At 40.9% G+C, this 19,539-nt stretch overlaps 1 protein-coding gene across 1 annotated transcript in view; it reads left to right on the forward strand.

The window, feature by feature from the left end:
* The first annotated feature begins 5,724 nt into the window (after nucleotides 1-5,724).
* The window catches only part of LRRC75A (leucine rich repeat containing 75A), a 58,088-nt gene continuing 44,273 nt past the window's right edge, over nucleotides 5,725-19,539 (forward strand). Inside the window, exon 1 of the mRNA XM_026671631.2 lies at nucleotides 5,725-6,573. Within this exon, the coding sequence (XP_026527416.1) occupies nucleotides 6,274-6,573 (300 nt within the window). The 5' untranslated portion in view covers nucleotides 5,725-6,273. The remainder of the gene's footprint in view (nucleotides 6,574-19,539) is intronic.

Genomic DNA, 19,539 nt, shown 5'->3' on the forward strand with positions numbered 1-19,539 from the left:
GTGCTAGCTTGGGAAATAGATTCTGGAATTGGAGGGGAAAAACAATACTATATTTCTACTTTTTGCTTCTATGGTCCATTCTAGATAGGAACTACTGACGGTTCAGGAATGATTCTCAGGCAGTGGAGGGCTACAATGGCTTATAAGATTTTGGTGAAAAAAATCCAGGCAAGAGGGTACAAATGGAATATTGCAGTGGTTGTTTGGATCATATTGATCTTGCCTTTTTTTCTTTTTTCACGTTCGCTTATTACTTGAATCAGTTTGATTCTCTTTATTTTCTTTTAGAATCTGTCGTTTCTGTTGGTCTCTGGCCAACAGTATATCAGGGTTTCCCAACTTTGGCAATTTTAAGATGCATGGACTTCAACTCCCAGAATTCCCAGCATGGCTGGCTGAGGCATTCTGGGAGTTGAAGTCCACACATCTTAAAGTTGCCAAGGTTGGGAGACCCTGCAGTATATGAAGGTTCCCAATGTTGGTTCCTCCCCCTAGCCTCCCACTGCAGGTTACAGTTTTCTCAGCAGAATAAAAATGGCATTTAATTTGTCTCTGAGCCTGGTGGTCAGTGATTTGTTAATGCAATTTTTCTCCTAGGCTATTTTTTTGTGTTTGTAAGATGTGGATATTGCTTTGCAAAAATAAAGTTTATTATCAATCCTACTGACAAAATGGGAACCTGCAGCATTTTATTGAGTATGAGTGGGCTCATTCTGTTTGTTCGTGTTATAGTCTACTCTTCATAGCTGAGAAACAAATGAATCTCCTTAGAAGAAGTTCAGGTCAGGCTTGTTGAAAGGAAATCTTATGTCAAATTTCTCAATTACAGAAATGAAAATGTTTCTCAGTGTTTATGTTGTGCTTTTTTACCACGCCATGACAGGAACTCTGCACATGATAGTTAAATTATTACAAAAATAAACCTAGATTAAAACAAGATTAAAATGAGCAGAACTACAAAACATAAACATTAGGAATAGCAATAGTAACTATGATTAATGCAATAGAAATCACAGAATAGCAAAAAACATTAAAGTTATTTTTAAAAAATCTAGCTATCATTCCCTACTGAGTTCTGACCAGCACTGTGTACTTTGCAGCAAGATATATATGGGAAATCAATTTTCAGGTTTTGGTTATTATTCACTGGAAAAAAAAAACACTTTTCATGAATTGGACCAATCCCCTTTTACAAATGAAGATATCCAAAGTCCCTTTTTGGTGCACAGAAGAATGAGGTATAAATGGTGAAAATACACAATGCAGTTGAGAATTTTTTCAAAGCAGAGTGTTTTAGCATCTACTTCATTGCCTGCAGCATTACGGGTTACAAGAAAGTGCATGATTCCTGGTCTGGAACAATTGGACAACATTGCCCAAGTCCCAAACTTGCTTAGTCAGTGACCCAGGGGAATAGGAAAAACCTAGTATATGAAATGGGAGATTACAATATAAACTCCTGATTAAGAAACATTGCTACTTCGGAAGTTCTGCAATCCACTTGTGGCTTTGATCCAGATAAAGCACCTTCATAATATTCTTTCAGCAGTTTCGTCCAAGGGACTTGCTAAATCAAACATTGGACTGATGGTGGACATCTAAATCTCATCTACTTCTGAGATCGTTGGTTATGGCTATAGAAAAAGAATCCATATTGTTGCTCCTGGGAAATTATTTAGTCACTTTTTATAACTGCGCCTTTGATAGGCAACTCAAAGCGGTATACAATAATACAAAAACATAAAACTAAAATTTGCCAGATGCAACCCAACAACCAAAAACAATCCAGATACGTTCACAAGACCTCATCCAATGCCTGGGGCAATAACCAAGTTTTCAAAACCTTACAAAAATTAATGTTGCGGCCATCTGGATGTTCTGAGGAATAGATTCCATAGTGCAGGTGCACCAGCAGAGAAGGCATGCCTTTTAAGTCCCACCAGATTACTTGTGTAACAGGACTCTGAACACGCCAAGCTTATCAGATTTTATTCAACAGGTGCAAATAATTAGAAATAGGTGATCTTGCAAATAATCAGGCTCTGTGCTTTGATAACCAGCAACTTGCATTTGAAAACCTGCTGGCAATCACTGTAGTCTCAAAGTAGCAGTGCTTATGTGGGCATACCAAGATACCGCTATAACTAATGATGCTGCTGCATTCTGGACCAGCTGTAGTTTCAAAGTTGTCTTCAATATACAGCACAAGAGAATCCAGACAATGGAACTGAAACATGAGGGACTGAGTACAACCTCCTGATCCAGGAATTGGAGTAGCTGATGCATAAGATGGATTTATATGGAGATCCCCAAGCCATGACTGCCACTTATCTTTCAAGAGGAATTATGAGATTAGGAATACCCTCAAAATGTATACTAGATCTATTAGTGTAATTAATGGTAAGGCCAATGGGGTATACCACTACATTCAGAACCAGAGAAAATCCCTAGATCCAAGAGGCCTCAAAATTCGTAATTATTCAGTCTTGATAACTTTCTTAGTGCTCTTGATCCATATTTCTTGAGATAGCTAGACAATCTGGCTATATCTGATGATAACTAACTATACCAGTGACCTTATTTAGTGGTGTGATGTACTGTAGATGTTAAGTGGGCACAAAGAATCAAGTCGTGAGGAACCTGTACCCACAAAGCAAGGGTCAATGATTCTCATTTCCCCATGAACATCTGGAGCCAACTTGGAGAAAAGGAATCATATTATGTCTTCCACTTGTAAAATCAAGCACATCTAGAAGGATACCATGACTGATTATATCAAAGGTCATCAAGAAATCAAAAGAAGGCCAGGATGGCTATACCCTAGTCCCACCATGGGGGTGATCAATATTGTTTTGATCCTATACTCAACTGAAAGATCCAGAAAACCTTGGATTTAAAGCACTCTGAAGCTGCAGCCTACCTATTTTCTCCACAATCATGCCCAAGGGAAAGTTGGAAACAGCTCAGAACTGATTTCCTAAGGAGGTAAACCTCATTGAAGTATGAATTCACCATGACTAGATAATTTCCTGGGAGGCCTTGAGCCATCCTGGAAGGACATGGATTTGATACAACTCATAGTCTCGAGAATTCTGTCCATTCCTTGGGACAAATAGGCTAAACTCATTACAGATAACCACAGGACGTGGATGGATAAAGTTCAACTCAGAGTCAATCCAAACAACCTTATCCGATAGATTTCTCAAAAAGTCCTTTCAAAGGTCAAATGATCTGACCTTCTCTTATCTAGGAAGAATGGGCTACCTTACCCAGGACTGCCAGAGAACAATTTGTTGATGCAAAAAAGAGTGGAAAATACCCGTTTTGCCTTTCTTATTTTCATGGTGTAAACCTTAATAAAGTTTCTTAAACTATTCCTGGCTGAATTTGCCCTTTTTCTTTCTCTGGAAGTGTTCTGGGTGTCTTATTTCACTTCAACTCCATAGGTTCCTCTGAAAACCAGGGGGAGAATCCTCTGGGATCCTGGAATTAATATGGCATTAATGTTTTTAAACCTCAGTATAACTTCATAATGGATTATATTTACACAATTGTATTTGAGTCTCAGAATACTGTCATAGTTAGAATCTTAAAGGATCAAATATTAATTGTGATGTAACAGTTTATAATTATAGTTTTGTGTCAGCCTCTGAATATTTTCGTAAGTTTCTTACTGATTTTGAAAGTAATTTCTGCAGGTACATTTGACATTAGAATGGGGAGTAGATGCCAGAACTGGAAGCTTTTGTCCTATAAAGATTTGCGTTTCATAAACATGAAATATATGGTTCTGTACCCATGAACACAGCCATATTGTTTCCAGGGACAAACACGGAAGTGGTTTGCCAGTGGCTTGTTCACATGCCTTTTTAATCTCACTATTTAGCAAAGGTTGCTGAGTTTTATGTAATTCTCTTATCCAAGGCCAATACTGCTTTCTGACATTACTCAAGGTTGGCTAAGTCTTTGTTAGAGAAGAGGCAGAGCCTGGAGTCCTTATATTCCCACAAGCAATCCAAGTCCAGCAGCCCCTGAATTCCATTAACTCTTTATCTAACACCAATTTAGTCCTGACTGTTAGTTCACTAGATTCTTGTGTATAAGTATTAGCAATAGGAAAGTGAAAGGAGGTTCCATGGTATTTGGAATAGCATTTTTAAAAGCAAACCTCAGAGAAACTGCAAATCTGTAAGAAACTGAAGAGTAAGAGAAGCCTCTTCTCTAAGGCTTGTTGTAACACTATAGTTAGAGTACTAAACCACACAGCAATGCTGAATGAACTCTTCTAAGACTAGTTAGAAGAAATCTGTTTAAAAAAAAAACATCCTAATTTCTAGCTTATTCAAATGTCAAATCACTTTTGAAATCTTGCAGGAAAACTGCAGACTTCTCCAGCAGTTCTGGGGAGTTTGAAACCCAAAGGTTTCAAAAGGTGTTGTTTTGGTGGCTCACTGATTTGTAAGATTAAACCATTAAGTTAGAGACAAAGAATGGTAGACAATATTCTGAAGGAAAACTCTTTGGTTGTAACACCCTGAGTTATTTGAAGGGCTACAAATAGAACTTCTTAGTTTTAAGAGATAAGAAATAGCAATCTGCCCCCAAAACTATCGGATTTCAGCTAATTTCTCAGTCAAAGCTACCAGAGAAACTGATTCTAGCGGACTAAAACTAGTCAATATGCCACCCACCCAACATTCAGAGAAAAGACAGGTTCTGAATAAAATTGATGGTGATATGCACAGAGTGAGTAGCCTGATCTAGGCTAAAATGAGTTTGGGTAATTTTGGTTATCTTGGGGGAAACCAAAAATTGTCTTAGCAATTAAATCAAGTGGTTCAGCGTTAACAAGTCATGCAACAAGTACCTATTTTTCTGCAATGCAGGGTTAGGGGGTTGTCCAAACTCACTGGACCTAACCCAAAGTGCTTTTTCAAAAGGCAACTGGACTTTGTTTTTCCTTGAAGACATTTTACTTCTCATCCTAAGAAGCTTCTTCAGGACTGATTTTTTTTCTTTGAAGCCTCTGGGATGAGAAGCGAAAAGTCTTCAAAGGAAAAACAGAAAGTCCAGTTGCCTATTGAAAAAGCACTTTGGGACAACCCCGACCTGGACGACTGACAATCTCTAGTCACTGGACCTACTCAAAGCACCACCTCTTTAAGGTCCCTTGGCAGACGGACCCCTGTTGTGTCTCTCATAGTCTTGGGGCTAGGAGAGATCACAACGTCCTTGCGACGCCAGAAGCCTCGACCTGTTTTGTTTCTTTTTTTCTTTTCTTTTTTTAAATCGAAGGGCGGGGCTGGACAGAAACCTCCGCTGCTCCAAACCATCCCGCTTCCCTTGCCAGTCCGATCCGCACGGCGGGAAATTGGCTTCGGGTGGGGAGTTCGAGAAGCAGAGCGTGCAGCCACTGTTCCAGACGGTACTTTTCGGAGACGGCGAGCGGCGCGTAGCCAGAAGGCATTCGCTCGCTCGCTGGCGGCGGAAACGGAGCTGGGAACCTGCTCGGTCGCTCCCTCTCCCTCCCCCGCCTTCCCACCGGCGACGTTTTTCGGCTCCTTTCGCGCCAGAGAGGACGCGCGCTCTGCACGTGCTCAGAGAGAGAGAGAGAGAGAGAGAGAGAGAGAAGCTCGTCACGTGCTCCCGGGCAAAGCAGGGGGCGGTGGCTGTGCATTTTCACCCCCTTCGGCAGGCGGAGCGAGGAGGCTAGCCAGAAGGACGGGAGCGCGCAGGCAGGCAGGCAGGCAGGCAGAGACGCGACCAGCCAGGAAGGGGTTGTGACTGGCCCAGCCCAGCTGCAGCTCGAGGCGGATCGTAGCAGAGGAGGAGGAGGAGGAGGAGGAGGGAGACGGCCTGGCTCGTTCGGCGTTGGCGGCTCGGAACGGCTGGGCTGCGATTCCCCTCGCCCGGCCCGCGCATACCTCCTCCCGACTCCGGCGACGCCCATTGTGCGCTCGGTCCGGATGTGCAACAGTTTCCCTGAAGTTGCGCCCTGAGCTAGCAGGCGGACGGGCGGGAGGTTCTTGAGCGAAAGGCTGGAAGGACGAGAGCAGCCGGGCTGGTAGGCAGCTCGCCCCGTGAGAAGAGCCAGAGAGGGCGTCCATCCCTCCATCCCTCCCCGGCTCTGCTGGCAGGAGATGCTGGGAGACGCCGTCCTTTCTGTCCTCTCGGCGCTGCGGCTGCTCCCGTTAGCCTCTCTCTCTGGGCAGGAGCCGAGGATGTCCTCCTGAAGGCCGGGAAAGGGAGAGGAAGGCTGGGCTTTGCTTCAGTATGGGCGCCAAACAGACCAAGGGTTGCTCGCTGCCCGGCACCGCCGGTAGCGGTAGCAGCAGCGGCGGCAGCCCCCAGGGTCCCCTCTCCGCCAGCCGCCGACGGATTTTGCCTTCTCGGGAGCGCGGAAACTTCTTGGCGTCCCTCGTAGTACGATCGAGTGAAAAGTTTGGCAAGGGGGCTGGCGGCGGTAGCCTCCCCCCGTACCATCGCCGGATCGTCCTGATCCAAGATATGCTGAGGATGGTGAAGCAAGGCAGGCACGAGGAGGCGACTGATCTGCTGAAGCACCTGCGCCAGGTAAGAGGGCGGGATCGCAGCAGGAATCGGGGGGGTGGGGGTGACATTCTCCAACAACAGTAGCAGATGTCTGGATGCATGGACTGGACCTTACTTAGTTCCTGCTGGGCATATTGAGGGTGTGTGGCTTTTTAGTATTTACTTCACCGAGAAAGCCAGAGAATTGTTCTGATTGAACAAATGGAATTGGGGTTTCACCCACTGAAGTGGAGGGATTTGGAAATGAGAATTTAGGAGTGGGTTATGGTTAAGATGGGATAGCTGCTGGCTGAGAGGCATTAGCAAATGTGAAATTTACATCCTAAACTGGACGGATTGGCAAAGTTCTCCATTTGACTTGGAGCCAGGAAAATTCTTGGACATAAGCCAAGAGATACAGTTCTTGAAGGGATTTTCAAAGGGGATTTCAATGACTTAATCTGAGTGAAGAAGAGTTGGAGGTCCCTGAAAAGAATGTCCTCCACATTTGGTAAGATCAAAATAGGATATTGTACCACGGTGAGCAAATATTGTTTGTACATAAGTCTCTTCAAAGCAATCTTTGCACCCGTTCAGTTCTCAGCTCTGTCACAGCATAGTCATTTTTGCATTTTCTTGCTCTGCAGAGAAACTCGGGTGGGTTGGAACTGACCGTAGGAGCCAGTCTCAGTTATGCTGAAACTCCTGCTAAGTCACCTTAGGAGATGAAAAGAAGATTCTCTTCAAAGCTGTGATAGAGTTCAGTTCTTTGACTGAACCAGTAAAAGTTGCAAACCAAGCTTTTCTGATGTCTAAAACCTGTGGCACAATAAAGCATGGTTAAGCTCAGTCATTGTTTCCTTACCATTGGTGGGATTGGGGACCCCTGGGAAGAATCGTCTGGGAAACTTTTCCTGTCTGGCACTTAAGGGCTGTGCAGAGATCCAGATTTGAAGGGGGAAGTGATTCAGAACATCCGTGGGTGCACATGTAGCACCTGTTGGCAGCTTCTTAAAGGTGCCATATTTTTCCCTTGGGCTTCCATGGCTCCCCTCCACAGCTGTTTGCATGATTCAAGGAAAAGAGAACCTGAAGGGTTTCCAAATGCTACATGCATATTTATGGGTCCTTTGGATTACCTTTTTTCTCTTCGAATCCAGACCTCTGCACAGCACTAAAGGCAATAATAAAGGAAGTGTCCAGATTTAAAGCGTAACATTTTGTTTGGCAGATGGATGGGTTGAAAACAGTTGGACTGCGGAATCTGCTCAGTGAAACTCCTACATGTAACCTATCGATGTATATCAATTGACCTGGTATGTGAAAAGAGTAGCAAGGATTATAAGGATTTGATTGATTTTGTTCGGCATCTGACCGAGAGAAATTCTGGCACTCTCTATGTTCAGGTTTTTCTCATCTAGATGTGTTGATTGCACATTTTTCTTCAGTAGCAAAGGTAGCCCAGTTTGATTCGCAAGTGAATATACAGGGGGAAAAAGACTCTAATATGGAAGATTATTTGTATATCAGCTATAAAGATGGGGGCGGGAATTGGAGGCCAGTGAATCTTATGCCATATTTGCCAAGATCAAATGCAAACGCTGGTGTAATTGTTTTCTGTTTTCTTTGTTTTTTTGCTACAGTATAGAGATTAACAACATGTTTAAATCTGCTGCCCGATGTTTCTTGGCAGTAATTGAATTACATTTGCTGAGAATTAATTAAAGGGAGTCTGGACTGGCCTAGTGAACCCTGTGGATTACTTGGCATATTTCCTTGCACCGTTGCAGTGCACCGAGCCCCACAGGAGTACATTTCATTTAAGTTGGGTTAATACAATTAATTTCTCCTGTTTAAAATTAACCTCAGCGTCCCGTCCCGTCCCCTATTTATGGAAATTATCTTTTTTGGATGCTGAGAATTCCCAGATAGATACTGTTTGTCCCTCTCCTGTTATAGTTTCCAGCTTTCCTCCAGAGCAAAAATTGTTTTTTAATTTATTATGTTCCTTTGGGAGATCTTAGCCAAAGGGTCACCAGCTTTAGCTGAATTGGATGTTCCAGAGAGGGAATACAAATGATGGTATTAACAAAATAAGCTCTGTTCTGGTGGGAACCATAATAACTGACAGTATCAGAGACATCCAAATCTCTTGATTGTCTGGCTATTAAAACCCCTTTCCGTGGGTGGTTTCTTGAATTCAGCTTGGAAATTGCTCCTTAGGAAGACTTCTTATTTATTGAATTTCTTAAAGCATCAATTCTAGGATAGATTTTTTTTCCCCCCTCCAGACTGCACTAAAATGGAAAAACAGTCTGAAAAAAGGCAATAGGAAAGCACGCCTACATTGTTATAGAAAACTACATAGATGTATCTGTTTAATCATTAGGCATCAAGTTCCATTTAAAGGAGTTTTTAACTTAGAATCATAAAAGCTGTAAAAAAATCCTAGAAAAATAACAGGCTGTTTAGAACGTGGGAAAACTATAAGGCCTACTGCCGCAGAAGAACTTTCCAAACCCCCAAAAAACATTTCAGAGGGCCTTTTCCTCCAGTTGTCTTGCTTTGTTTGATTTCCACTGATTATTACAGCGTGCAGATATTTTGGTGTGTGATAAACATTTGCTCAGTTATGCTAGTCTCAAGCCATGGAAGACCTATTGCAAACCACCATTCAGAAATGAAATGTACTAGCCAAGAGTTTGGGGAGAATTGGCCATTGTGGGGATTGGATTGTGAGGTCCAATGGTTGGAAAGAGATTGTTATCTATGATTCTTCTTTGAGCCTAAGAATTACTTCCTTGTTCAGTTTACATGCACAAAAAAATTAATCCCTTTCTTGGAACTTGTTGCAGGCTTATGGTTTTCTTAATCTAAGGCTGTGAGAGAGGTTTGAATAAATGCATTTCCTTTTATGTATTTTATTACATGTGTCTAACACTTTTACCTTGAGAACTTGGTATACATGAAAGTCCCTCTCATTTTATGGTCATAACTATCATGGGAGGTAGACTGGACTGAGAGGCGAAGAAGAGAAGAAGGACTAGGGGGTAACATGATAGCGGTATTCCAGTATTTGAGGGGCTGCCACAAAGAAGAGGGGATCAAGAGGGGTATTTTCCAAAGCACTAGAAGGCAAGACAAGAAGCAATGGGTGGAAATTACTCAAGGAGGGAAGCAATCTGGAGTTAAGAAGAAACTTCCTAAGAGTGAGAATAATTAACCAGTGGGACAGCTTAAGTTCAGAAGTTGTGGGTGCTTCATCACTGGAGGTTTTTAAGAAAAGACTAGATTGCGATCTGTCTGAAATGATATAGGATCTCCTGCTTGAGTAAGAGGTTGTATTAGAAGATTTCCAATGACCCTTCCAGCTCTATTCTGGTTGATTGGGACCAAAACCAAACTTTGGTTTTGCAACAGATGTGTTAATATTATTGCGATGAAGGCTAGGAAATGGTTGAATTATGATAATGTGTTAATAAATTACCTCCATGAGGGAGAGATGTTTGGGCATTTGCAGAGGGGCTGTCATAGTGAATGGGGCCAGCTACAAAACATTAATTTTCCAGATGAGCAACTTCCCAAGAAGAGCACTAAGCTGCAGGCATTCATTGGTTCTATTTTCTAAGAATTCCTGTGGAGACCCAAACGTCTGTTGGAAATAATGCAGGGACTTTGCAATGTGCCAAATTTCCATTTCTTTAAAACTTGAAATATTTAAGAAAGAAATAATTTGGAGCAAGGAGCTTAACAAATACCATAGAAGCTGACTGTGGGCAAATTGGTGCCCATAGGCTTAAGTTGCTTTCTCCTCACCTAAGCTGTTTAAAATTCAAAGTATATGTGTGTATATATGGGAGGGAGTATCCTTTAATCTTATTTTATTCTTTACCACCCACCCCCACTTGTAGCAAACATACATAGATGCCCCTTGCAAGCTCCTTTTCCCTTTATAGAGTGGCCATGCGGCTGATATAATTTGGTTTTATGGTTCCTGGTGTTTTGATTGTTGCTTGGAAGGAATAATCCCCAATTGGGAAGACTCTTTCATGTATTTCAGGTATTCTTATACCTGCTGTGATTGCATTAAATTATGACTGATTATAGCACAGCAGTTTTCCAGCTCGTATTTGAAATCTCACCTCTGTATTCAGTGCTCCTCAAATGCTGTTAGTGACACGGGCTAGCTATAGGATTATTTGCTTTATTTGTTGGAGATTCCAAGGTGTGGAATGTTTAAAAGTTTGCAAAAACTGGCCCACCCATGTGAAGTAGCACCCTTAGAAGCAGTTGGCCCATTTATTCTCAATGTTTGCTGATAAACTGGGCAATGTCTATTCCAAATGCTAGGACAAATGCTCTTTCTAAGGTGTTGAACCTGACACAGTGGCTGCTGGCTACTTGTTTCCCCTCATCTCTTGGGTAGGCAAGAGTTTAAAAGGCCCAGCCGAGAGCATGTACTGTGAAAGTTGGAAAGCCTGTATACCATTGTGCAAATTTGCTCTTTGTCAAATCAGATGAAAATAAAATATTAATTCTTAATAAAATGAAGAAAAGGGTGAGCAAAAGACTGCATAAAAGGGAGGGTGAGCAAAGACTGCATAAAAATAATTAAAAGATGGGGGGGGAGGGATTTTTGTGGGCTCTATCCATTTTGCAATTACACAATGTGAGACGCATCAGGGAAATCCCATCATCTTCCAGATGCCTGTCGCAAGATGCTCACACCATCTTGTGCCTTAATTCTTTGTGTTCTTGGGAAGAAATGCTGATTGGGAGGTGGGGCGGAGATCAGAAAGCCAGCTTGGCTGTTGCTAGGTAGACTGGTTTTCTACCAGCCCATTCATCAGTTGTGTGAAAGTGGAAGCATTTGGAAGCTCTTAGAGGAGTATAAGAGAGGAACAAGATGGAGAGAAAGTCAAAGATGGAACCGTTGAAGCCTTGAAGGCACTTAAATGAGTCAAATACTAAGGGAACAATGCTACTATGAAAGAGACAGGAACAAATGTCTGTTCCAGGAGAAGGAATCAGAATTCAACCTAAGTGAAGAAATAACAGGAGCAAAGTTTTGAGATGAGTGGTGATTTCATATGTACTTATATTCACATGTACTCAGTCTGTAGCTAGACCTGCAGTCATTTGTGCTGTGATGGTTTATGTTTGCTCAGCAAATCCACAAGTACAAATGCTAGCCTCCAGGATTAGAGTGCAGGCCATAGAGGGCATAATGGGAGTTTTCAGTTCTAGCATGTAGGTCTGGAGGATGCAGCAATTCGCAAGGAAAACAGCGGCAAGTTGAACATTAGTCAGGAACTGTTTGGTGTGGGTGTGTGGTCTCTGGACAGTTTGTACACTTCCTTGGAAGTTTTTCATGGAAGCTATTTTATCTCCCTATTCTATTATGCTTCTACAAGGAAATTCATAATATAGATTGGGTAACCGTAATCTACATCAGTGATGGCGAACCTTTTTGGCACTGAGTGCCCAACGTGAGTGCGTGCACACACATGTGTGTGCATACCCAAAATGCAATGCACATGCCCCACGCATTCACCTTCCCTGCACATGCACCCCGCACATGCATGGCCAAGACCCGAAGACCAGATGGCTGGCAGGAGGGCGTGTGTGCATGTATGGTGGAGCTGAGCTGGAGTGACGGTACACATGCCCACAGAGAGGGCTCTGAGTGCCACCTGTGGCACGTGTGCCATAGGTTTGCCACCACGGACCTACATGAACATAGAATCATAGGACTGGAAGGGACTTCGGACTTCCAACCCCCTTAGTCAAGGCAGGAGACTTTATATCATCTCAATCAAATGGTTGTCCAGTCCATTCTTGAAAACTCCTGAAGGCAAGCTTCTCTATTCATTAATTGTTCTCACTGTCAGGAAATTTCTCCTTAGCAATGTTCTACCTTCTCTTGATCTTGATGCTGTCGTCTGTTCATACAGCCTAGAACTGTATTGGCATTTTTGGTAGCTGCAGCACATTGCTGGCCCATACTTAAGTGATCATCCACTAGGACACCTAGACATCTAGAAAAAAATAATAATATATATGGTTAGATAAATGCTTTTCTATGAAATTGCCAAATGGGCATTTAGGGCAGAAAAACATGGTTTTCTCCTGGAAACTGCACACCAATTGAATATCTCCTACCATACTTATAGTATCCAAGGTGCTTGTTAGCACTGTTAATTGACAGTGTTAACAATGTATGGATAAGGACTTTGGATTGGCATGAAATCCGGAAGAGAATTGCAGAAAATAACTATGTTTCGTTGATATGGTTTTCTGGTTAGTCATTTTATAAAATAAATATTTTGTACTATGGCCCCATCTCTACTATATTTGGCATGCTTTGCTCGCAAAAATCTTTCCTCTAAATACAAGTTCCAGACACTTAACAGACCATATTCTGTCCATTTTTACAGACACCTTTATTTTGTGCAGCCAAAGTCCGAACCGTCACTTTGGGAACCAACAAATGAAATTTTCATTTATTAGATTTATAACCCACTTTTTGTTCAGGTGTACATTGTAGTCCTTCCTAGTATTTTTCCACACAACAAAAAATCTCCAAGAGAGCTGATTACTCAGTGTGGTTCTGTGGCCTGAAGGTGGACTACAACCTAGTTCCTTTTGCACTTTGTCTGACACCTTAACTTGCACTGGTTGTTTTGAGGAGATATGCAAAAATGCTACAATAAGAGCAGAAAGTTTAGGCTTCCAATCTAAAATTTGGTACACGTAGGTTAAATGATTGTATTGAGAGATTCATCTGAGACCTATTTTGATTCTACAGGATGGTAAAAGTCTCTCCAAAACATCTTAGATGGAATAACTGTATTATATCATTTAATAAAAACACCATAAAATCTATAGTCTGTTACCCTAGAACAGTGTTCAGAAGTCCAGTAAGGAACCACTTACATATTGTGATCAAGAAACAGATTTTCTGCTAATATAGTCACCTGAAGAGAAGCTCAAATTGTGAGCATATTTACCCTGTATATATCGCCTATACATTTAATGAAAACTTGCCAATTAAGATAAGGGCAAGAAAACTCATAAATTAAAGGATAGTAGCATTCTGTCAGCAACATCCAAGCAAGAAAAACAGATCTACATAATTGGATCTGCTGCCAGAATAAAGAGATAAAAAGGGACATGGGGAAGTTTCCCCTTTTCTTTTGAGAGTTTCATTTTCCAGATTTAGAAATTTGAGAAAATATCAGCAGAAAATCTATGTAAAGTTCTTTTCTCCTTCTTTATCCTATCAACAATATTTGAGCTTTATTTACTCTAAGTGGATAGAACTAACTAATTAACTATACGTTAATTTTGCAATTCTGGAGATTGTTTCTCTTCACTTAATATATTTTCTTGGGAATAAATCCAGTAGAACTAAACAAGACATAATAATGAGTAAAGGATTGGCCTATTAGGTATTTACTTGAATATATTTTGAATAGGAATGTTAGTGCAATTTTATCTGTTGTGTCATAAATTATGTTTTATGTAATAAGTAATAAAAATCAAATTAAGGTTTGTAACTATATTTTCATATCCTCTCCTCAAATTCTGTCTTTCTAAGAGTGCTTGGTATCCTTCCTCCACCCACTCCTTTTCTCCCTAGTGCCAAAATATTGGAATAGGTTATATTTCAGTGCTGAACAAACTGAACAGACATTCCCCGGATGCCATAACAGAGAATAAGGGAGATCTGGTGGAATTTCTTAGTCCCTTAAAAAAAAGGTTCTGCTAAAGTCACCAATTGACCTGGATAAAGATCCTTGAAAGGATCTTTCTCTTAGAAAATTGCCCGCCAGTTCCTCCCCCTCCCCTTACATATAACAGACCTCTCTGGCTTCTTGTTTTATCCAGTTTTTTCCACTGATGCCCAAAAAACTGTGCCTTTCCACTCCTGGATCCACATTGCAAGAATCAACTTCCCTCGATGTTCCTAAAAGAGGTAGCTGCATTTGTTCATTGCTGCAGTCTCTGCTTCTCCACCCAAACCCAAACCCTTGGAGCATATTAGCATATAAATTTATTTTCATGCAAGCTTTTAAGGATCACAATCCATTCTTATCAGATTGGTGAGTGAAGTTGTATGAATGAGATTTTACCTGTTACTCCTCTGTGTCCATTCCTTTGCTCTCAATGCCTGTGGAAGGAATTGATAGTGATAAAGTATGGAGCACTGCAGTTGCTGGAGTAGATGTGTTTGAGATGGTGGTGTGAGACCCGGAACCTCAGTAAGGATCGCCTTAGATTTGGAAGAATTCCTGTTTTGTTTTGTTTTTAAACAATCTTTTATCTAGGCAGATCAGATTTTGGCAGGCCAGAAAGAATCAGTATTGGGAAGAATTTATATTTTCGAGCTGTTTGGTGAAATGATATAATCCCAGAACTGCGTGGACCATATGCCTTTTTCTACGTCAGATCTAAATCTGCTTTGATAAACATTCTGCTAAGCTCTGCCTGAAAAAAAAAGGGATTTGTAGGAACACCTATCTTGCCCGAAACTTTTCAGAGATATTTCCCTAAAATGTAGGAGAAAGCTTGTGGCAGAGAATGGGGAGTCATTGTGAGTTTGAATGGAGACCATACACTACTCTCTGCCTTCCATGAAATGCTCAGCTATAAGCAGCAGCTCTTACTAAAGAAATCCTTGCTGGTAGAATGATTTGGGATTGTAATGAAATGTGATACAATCTCCATCCTCAGGTGGGAGAGCCCCTTATTATACTTAAGTAAAAGAAGGGACAAGCTAGCAGACGGTGCCGGTAGGCTGCATTCACACAACATGCTTAATTGGGTCAGGTAAAGCCTAGAAGAAGTTTTCACACAAAATGTTAAACACGACTAACGTTATTCTGGTTATTGTTATGTATGTGGTTTAATGTATTGCTCAGATGTTTATTTTGTGAGGTTATGGTTTAGGAACCTATTTCAGTAATGTAACTGAGTGGGTGGTATGAATGCAAATATTATTATGTCCAGCTACTGTAGAATCTGAAGTGGTGGTCATAAACTTCATCACATTAGCTGTTTTAAGCAGTTTGGGGTTCTCCAAGGCTATTCCAAAAACTACAAGGAGAACCGGAGGACTTTGATTTTCTAATTGGCTTCAATATGACTAGAATGATACATAGAAAACTTTGGGAAGAATAGGAGCTAACCATTGTAAGGAAATTAGAGATTAAGTAAATGTTTTCCTTATGCTACAACTTGCATCATACACTATGAAACTATGTGGTTGGGCTTAGTTTTGGGGGAGAAAAATAAGGGAAAAAAATCTGCCTCTGCCTACCAGCATCCACCGGTATTCATCTGGCTAACGTCCTGTCAGTGTGTGAGAGAGTTGAGGGCTGTTTGGAAACTGAAACTATTTGCTGTGTGAGCAAGGACACAGCAAGGATCTTGGGCATGGCTTCACTCAACTGTTCTGTACTAAAGCTGCTTGGTGCTGTAAAACTAAAACTGAAACTCCTCTCCTCTGCTTGTGTTTTGCATTTGGAACAGATTTCTTTTCAGGTGCGGAGTGGGATAGAACTCCTTAGCATCAGAGCGTGTTAATAATAATATACAAAATACTAATGCTGTGATGATCATTTCAAAAAACTCTTTCTTAGTGAGTACCTTAGAAGCCAAGAGGAACAAATTTCAGGTTTGTAGGCTTTATGGTTCTGGAGATTTTGTGATGATGCATGAGTGGTATTTCACTTTAGATAGATAGATAGATAGATAGATAGATAGATAGATAGATAGATAGATAGATAGATAGATAGATAGATAGATAGATGATAGATAGATGATAGGTAGGTAGGTAGGTAGATGATAGATAGGTGATAGATGATAGATAGATAGATAGATGATAGATGATAGATGATAGATGATAGATAGATGATAGATGATAGATAGATAGATAGATAGATAGATAGATAGATAGATAGATAGATAGATAGATAGATGAGGATTGGGAGGATTCCTCTGAGAAGTTTCAAGAGTACTTGAGCCGTCTTCATTTGCACTTCCTACTTCCTGTTGGTTTGTGCAGTGGGGTTGCAACACCATCTGCCACCTGGCAACTTCTGATTTTGCTATGTATGTCGAAAATACATTCTTCCCTGCCTCACATGGCATGGCTTGTTACCATGAATTCTCTGACATCCTTGCTCTGCATTATATCTGATAATACATCTATGCCTCATGTGAAAACAAATCTGAGGCTTTTAAGTACTGGTGGGAAAGTTCTGTTTGCCCTCATCTATCTTCCACTTTGTCCTATATGACTTAGAAAGAGCTATTGAGGCTGTTGGGAGAAACCACAAGGCTAGGGAGAGGCATGATTTCTGGCTTCTTTGGCTCAATTATCCTGAAGAGTTTGTATAACTAACAATTATGTCTTTGTTCAGAGTTATTTCAGAGATAAGGCCAATGTGCTTTTCCTCCCCAGGCACTAGCTCAAAAAAATGACCCAAAATGAAAGTCAAATGGAAGAACAAAAAGAAAAGCAAACTTTCAGAGGGAAAAATGCAAACATTCAGTAAAGGATGTATTCGAGTGTTTGCATTTCTGTGCATGTGCACACACACACACACACAGATACCACTCCCCTACACAGACGTACAATAAAGGAATGTGTGGTGCATACACACAAACTAGCACAACCCAACAGTGCTGTGCAGTAAATAACAAGCTTACAGAATGAGTAATGACAAAAACTCTGAACTGGGCACAGGGGAATCAGAGGGTATAACCTGGCACATTCCAGGCTAAGCCACAAGCCTGGCTTGTTGTGTCATCCAAATGTACCCACCACAAACATATCTATCCCTCTAGAATTGGTTACTGTTCTCCTATCCTTATATGTGGAGTGATTCTGCTCTGCCTCTAAACATCTACGGTAGTTTAAAAAAAAAAAAAGGACCAGAATGAGATTTTCTGTTATATCCATGTTGTGGCCTCTAGGAAGTCAATAATATGTTTTAAAATTTAAGATGTTCTTATGAGAAACTCAGTGAATCAGGTTCCAGATGTAATAAAATAAATGCACACTTAACTTTGAGATTCTCTGTTTTCTTGCATCCCGTCTTCTGCTCTACATATTAGTGGGAGTCCTGAAATGTTGCTGAGCAAATTTTTTGGCAATTGAAAATACTCTGGGTTAATCTTCTATAGTGTGTGTGTGTGTGTGTGTGTGTGTGTGTTCCAGCATAATTCTGGAATGCCTTGAGCAATTTCAACCAAACATGGTACACAGATGACTTACCCTGTGGAAAAAAATACTGTGAGGGTAAGACACCCTAACACTGTGTGTGTGTGTGTGTGTGTGTGTGTGACTGTGCGTGCCTTAAAATGGCTTCTACTGTACAGCACAGTGGAGTTGCCATAGTAACAGCTTCACAGTACTCCACAAGGGGGCTCCCTCTGATAAAGGGGATTAGTTCTTACAAAAAACAAGGGGGCTCCCTCTGGTTCAAGCAAAGAGGGCAAGTTGTTGGGGGAGGTGCCTGCTAATGCAGATAATCACCTCAAAAGCTATTCCATGTAGAATTTTTCCAAGGCTGTTGGCCAGAGCAATTAGGTCTCTAATTTTCACCACAGTGGTTGAGGTAACAGCCACACCCAAGATGTCTCCAAGGAAAGGTCAGACGATTGACCAAGTGCAATCAAAGACTACAAAAATGAAACACCAGTGTAGACAAGAAACTCCCGAGGAGAGGAATAGAAGACTTGTGACACTGTGCAAGAGAGCTGCTACATCTAGACATTCAGAGACAGTACAACAACGTGAGGCCTGACTAGACTATAGGAGAGAGAGAGCTATTACACCTACAGCTTCCTTTATAATTTGTATACTCTACTTATACTTTTAAAATCCTGTAAATAAAGTTACTTTGATTTGACACTATAGATATAATTCATTCCTTTTCCTGTCTAATACAGGATTGGGATAAATAAATACCTGGGCAATGCCGGGTTATCAGCTAGTTCATATTAAACCTGAATTTAGTAAACAGGCTATCAGATCTGCTATTGAAAAGGTCATCTGTAGGACTAATTAAGTTTTCAATCTAGAATTTCTAATAGTTCGCTCAGCCACTTTATTTGCATTCACTGATATAGTCAGAGACCTAATTCATATTACACTCTAATGTATACTCTTGGTGTGATATGCAGATCCTGGTGTGATGTGGCAGTGGCATGACTCATCTATTGTGAACATTCTCAACCTGCGATACACTCCAAATGTGTGGTTTTCAACTCCCAGAATTCACTCTCAACACAGTCATTGCCGAGTACGTTGGGAGTTGAAACCCATGTATATGGTAGGTATGGCTGAGAAAGCCTGCGTTATCCCCCAATAGTGTTAATTATTGTTAAGAGGCCATTACGTCATGTAAACTTGGCTAAAAGATGGCTGTCGAATATCAACTCAACAAGCTGGTTTAAGATATATTCCAGAAAAGTAAATTTGCTAGTTTTATGTTCTCTAATTTTATGTCCTTTTACATAAGACATAATTCTTCCAGAACAAACTTGGGCATTGAATGTAATGTGTAATAATGAAACAAGATGGGCCTCCTAATCTGATATGAAAGAGTTGTTTCATTTTAATCCTGAAGCAAGCTATTGCTAATACAGACACTGTGCCTACTCTTGTTTATTAGGCACGGTAGAATATTAGATTTTTTTTAAAAAAAGGCAAGAGAACTACTGAAAGGTGTTTTTTCCCTTGTTTTAACCAAAGCCATGGAATTTTATTTATATTTATTCTCCAACTTTCTATTCCATTTTTCCTCCAGGAGCTGAAGGCAGTTTATATGGAGACTGTTGAGGTAATTCCCCGTTAGGAGAATGAGCGCATACAGGGAGACGTATAGAGAATAGTGTTGGAATAATACACACAGAGCACACAGATACACTGTACGGTAAATGTAGGTTTTTACTTCCAGAAACGTTAAGCAAAGTCCAAACAAGCAATCCAAATTC

Source organism: Notechis scutatus, chromosome 1 (genome assembly GCF_049901735.1).
Source record: "Notechis scutatus isolate UNSWTSFEM ecotype Mainland chromosome 1, rNotScu1.2, whole genome shotgun sequence".
Lineage (NCBI taxonomy): Eukaryota > Metazoa > Chordata > Lepidosauria > Squamata > Elapidae > Notechis > Notechis scutatus.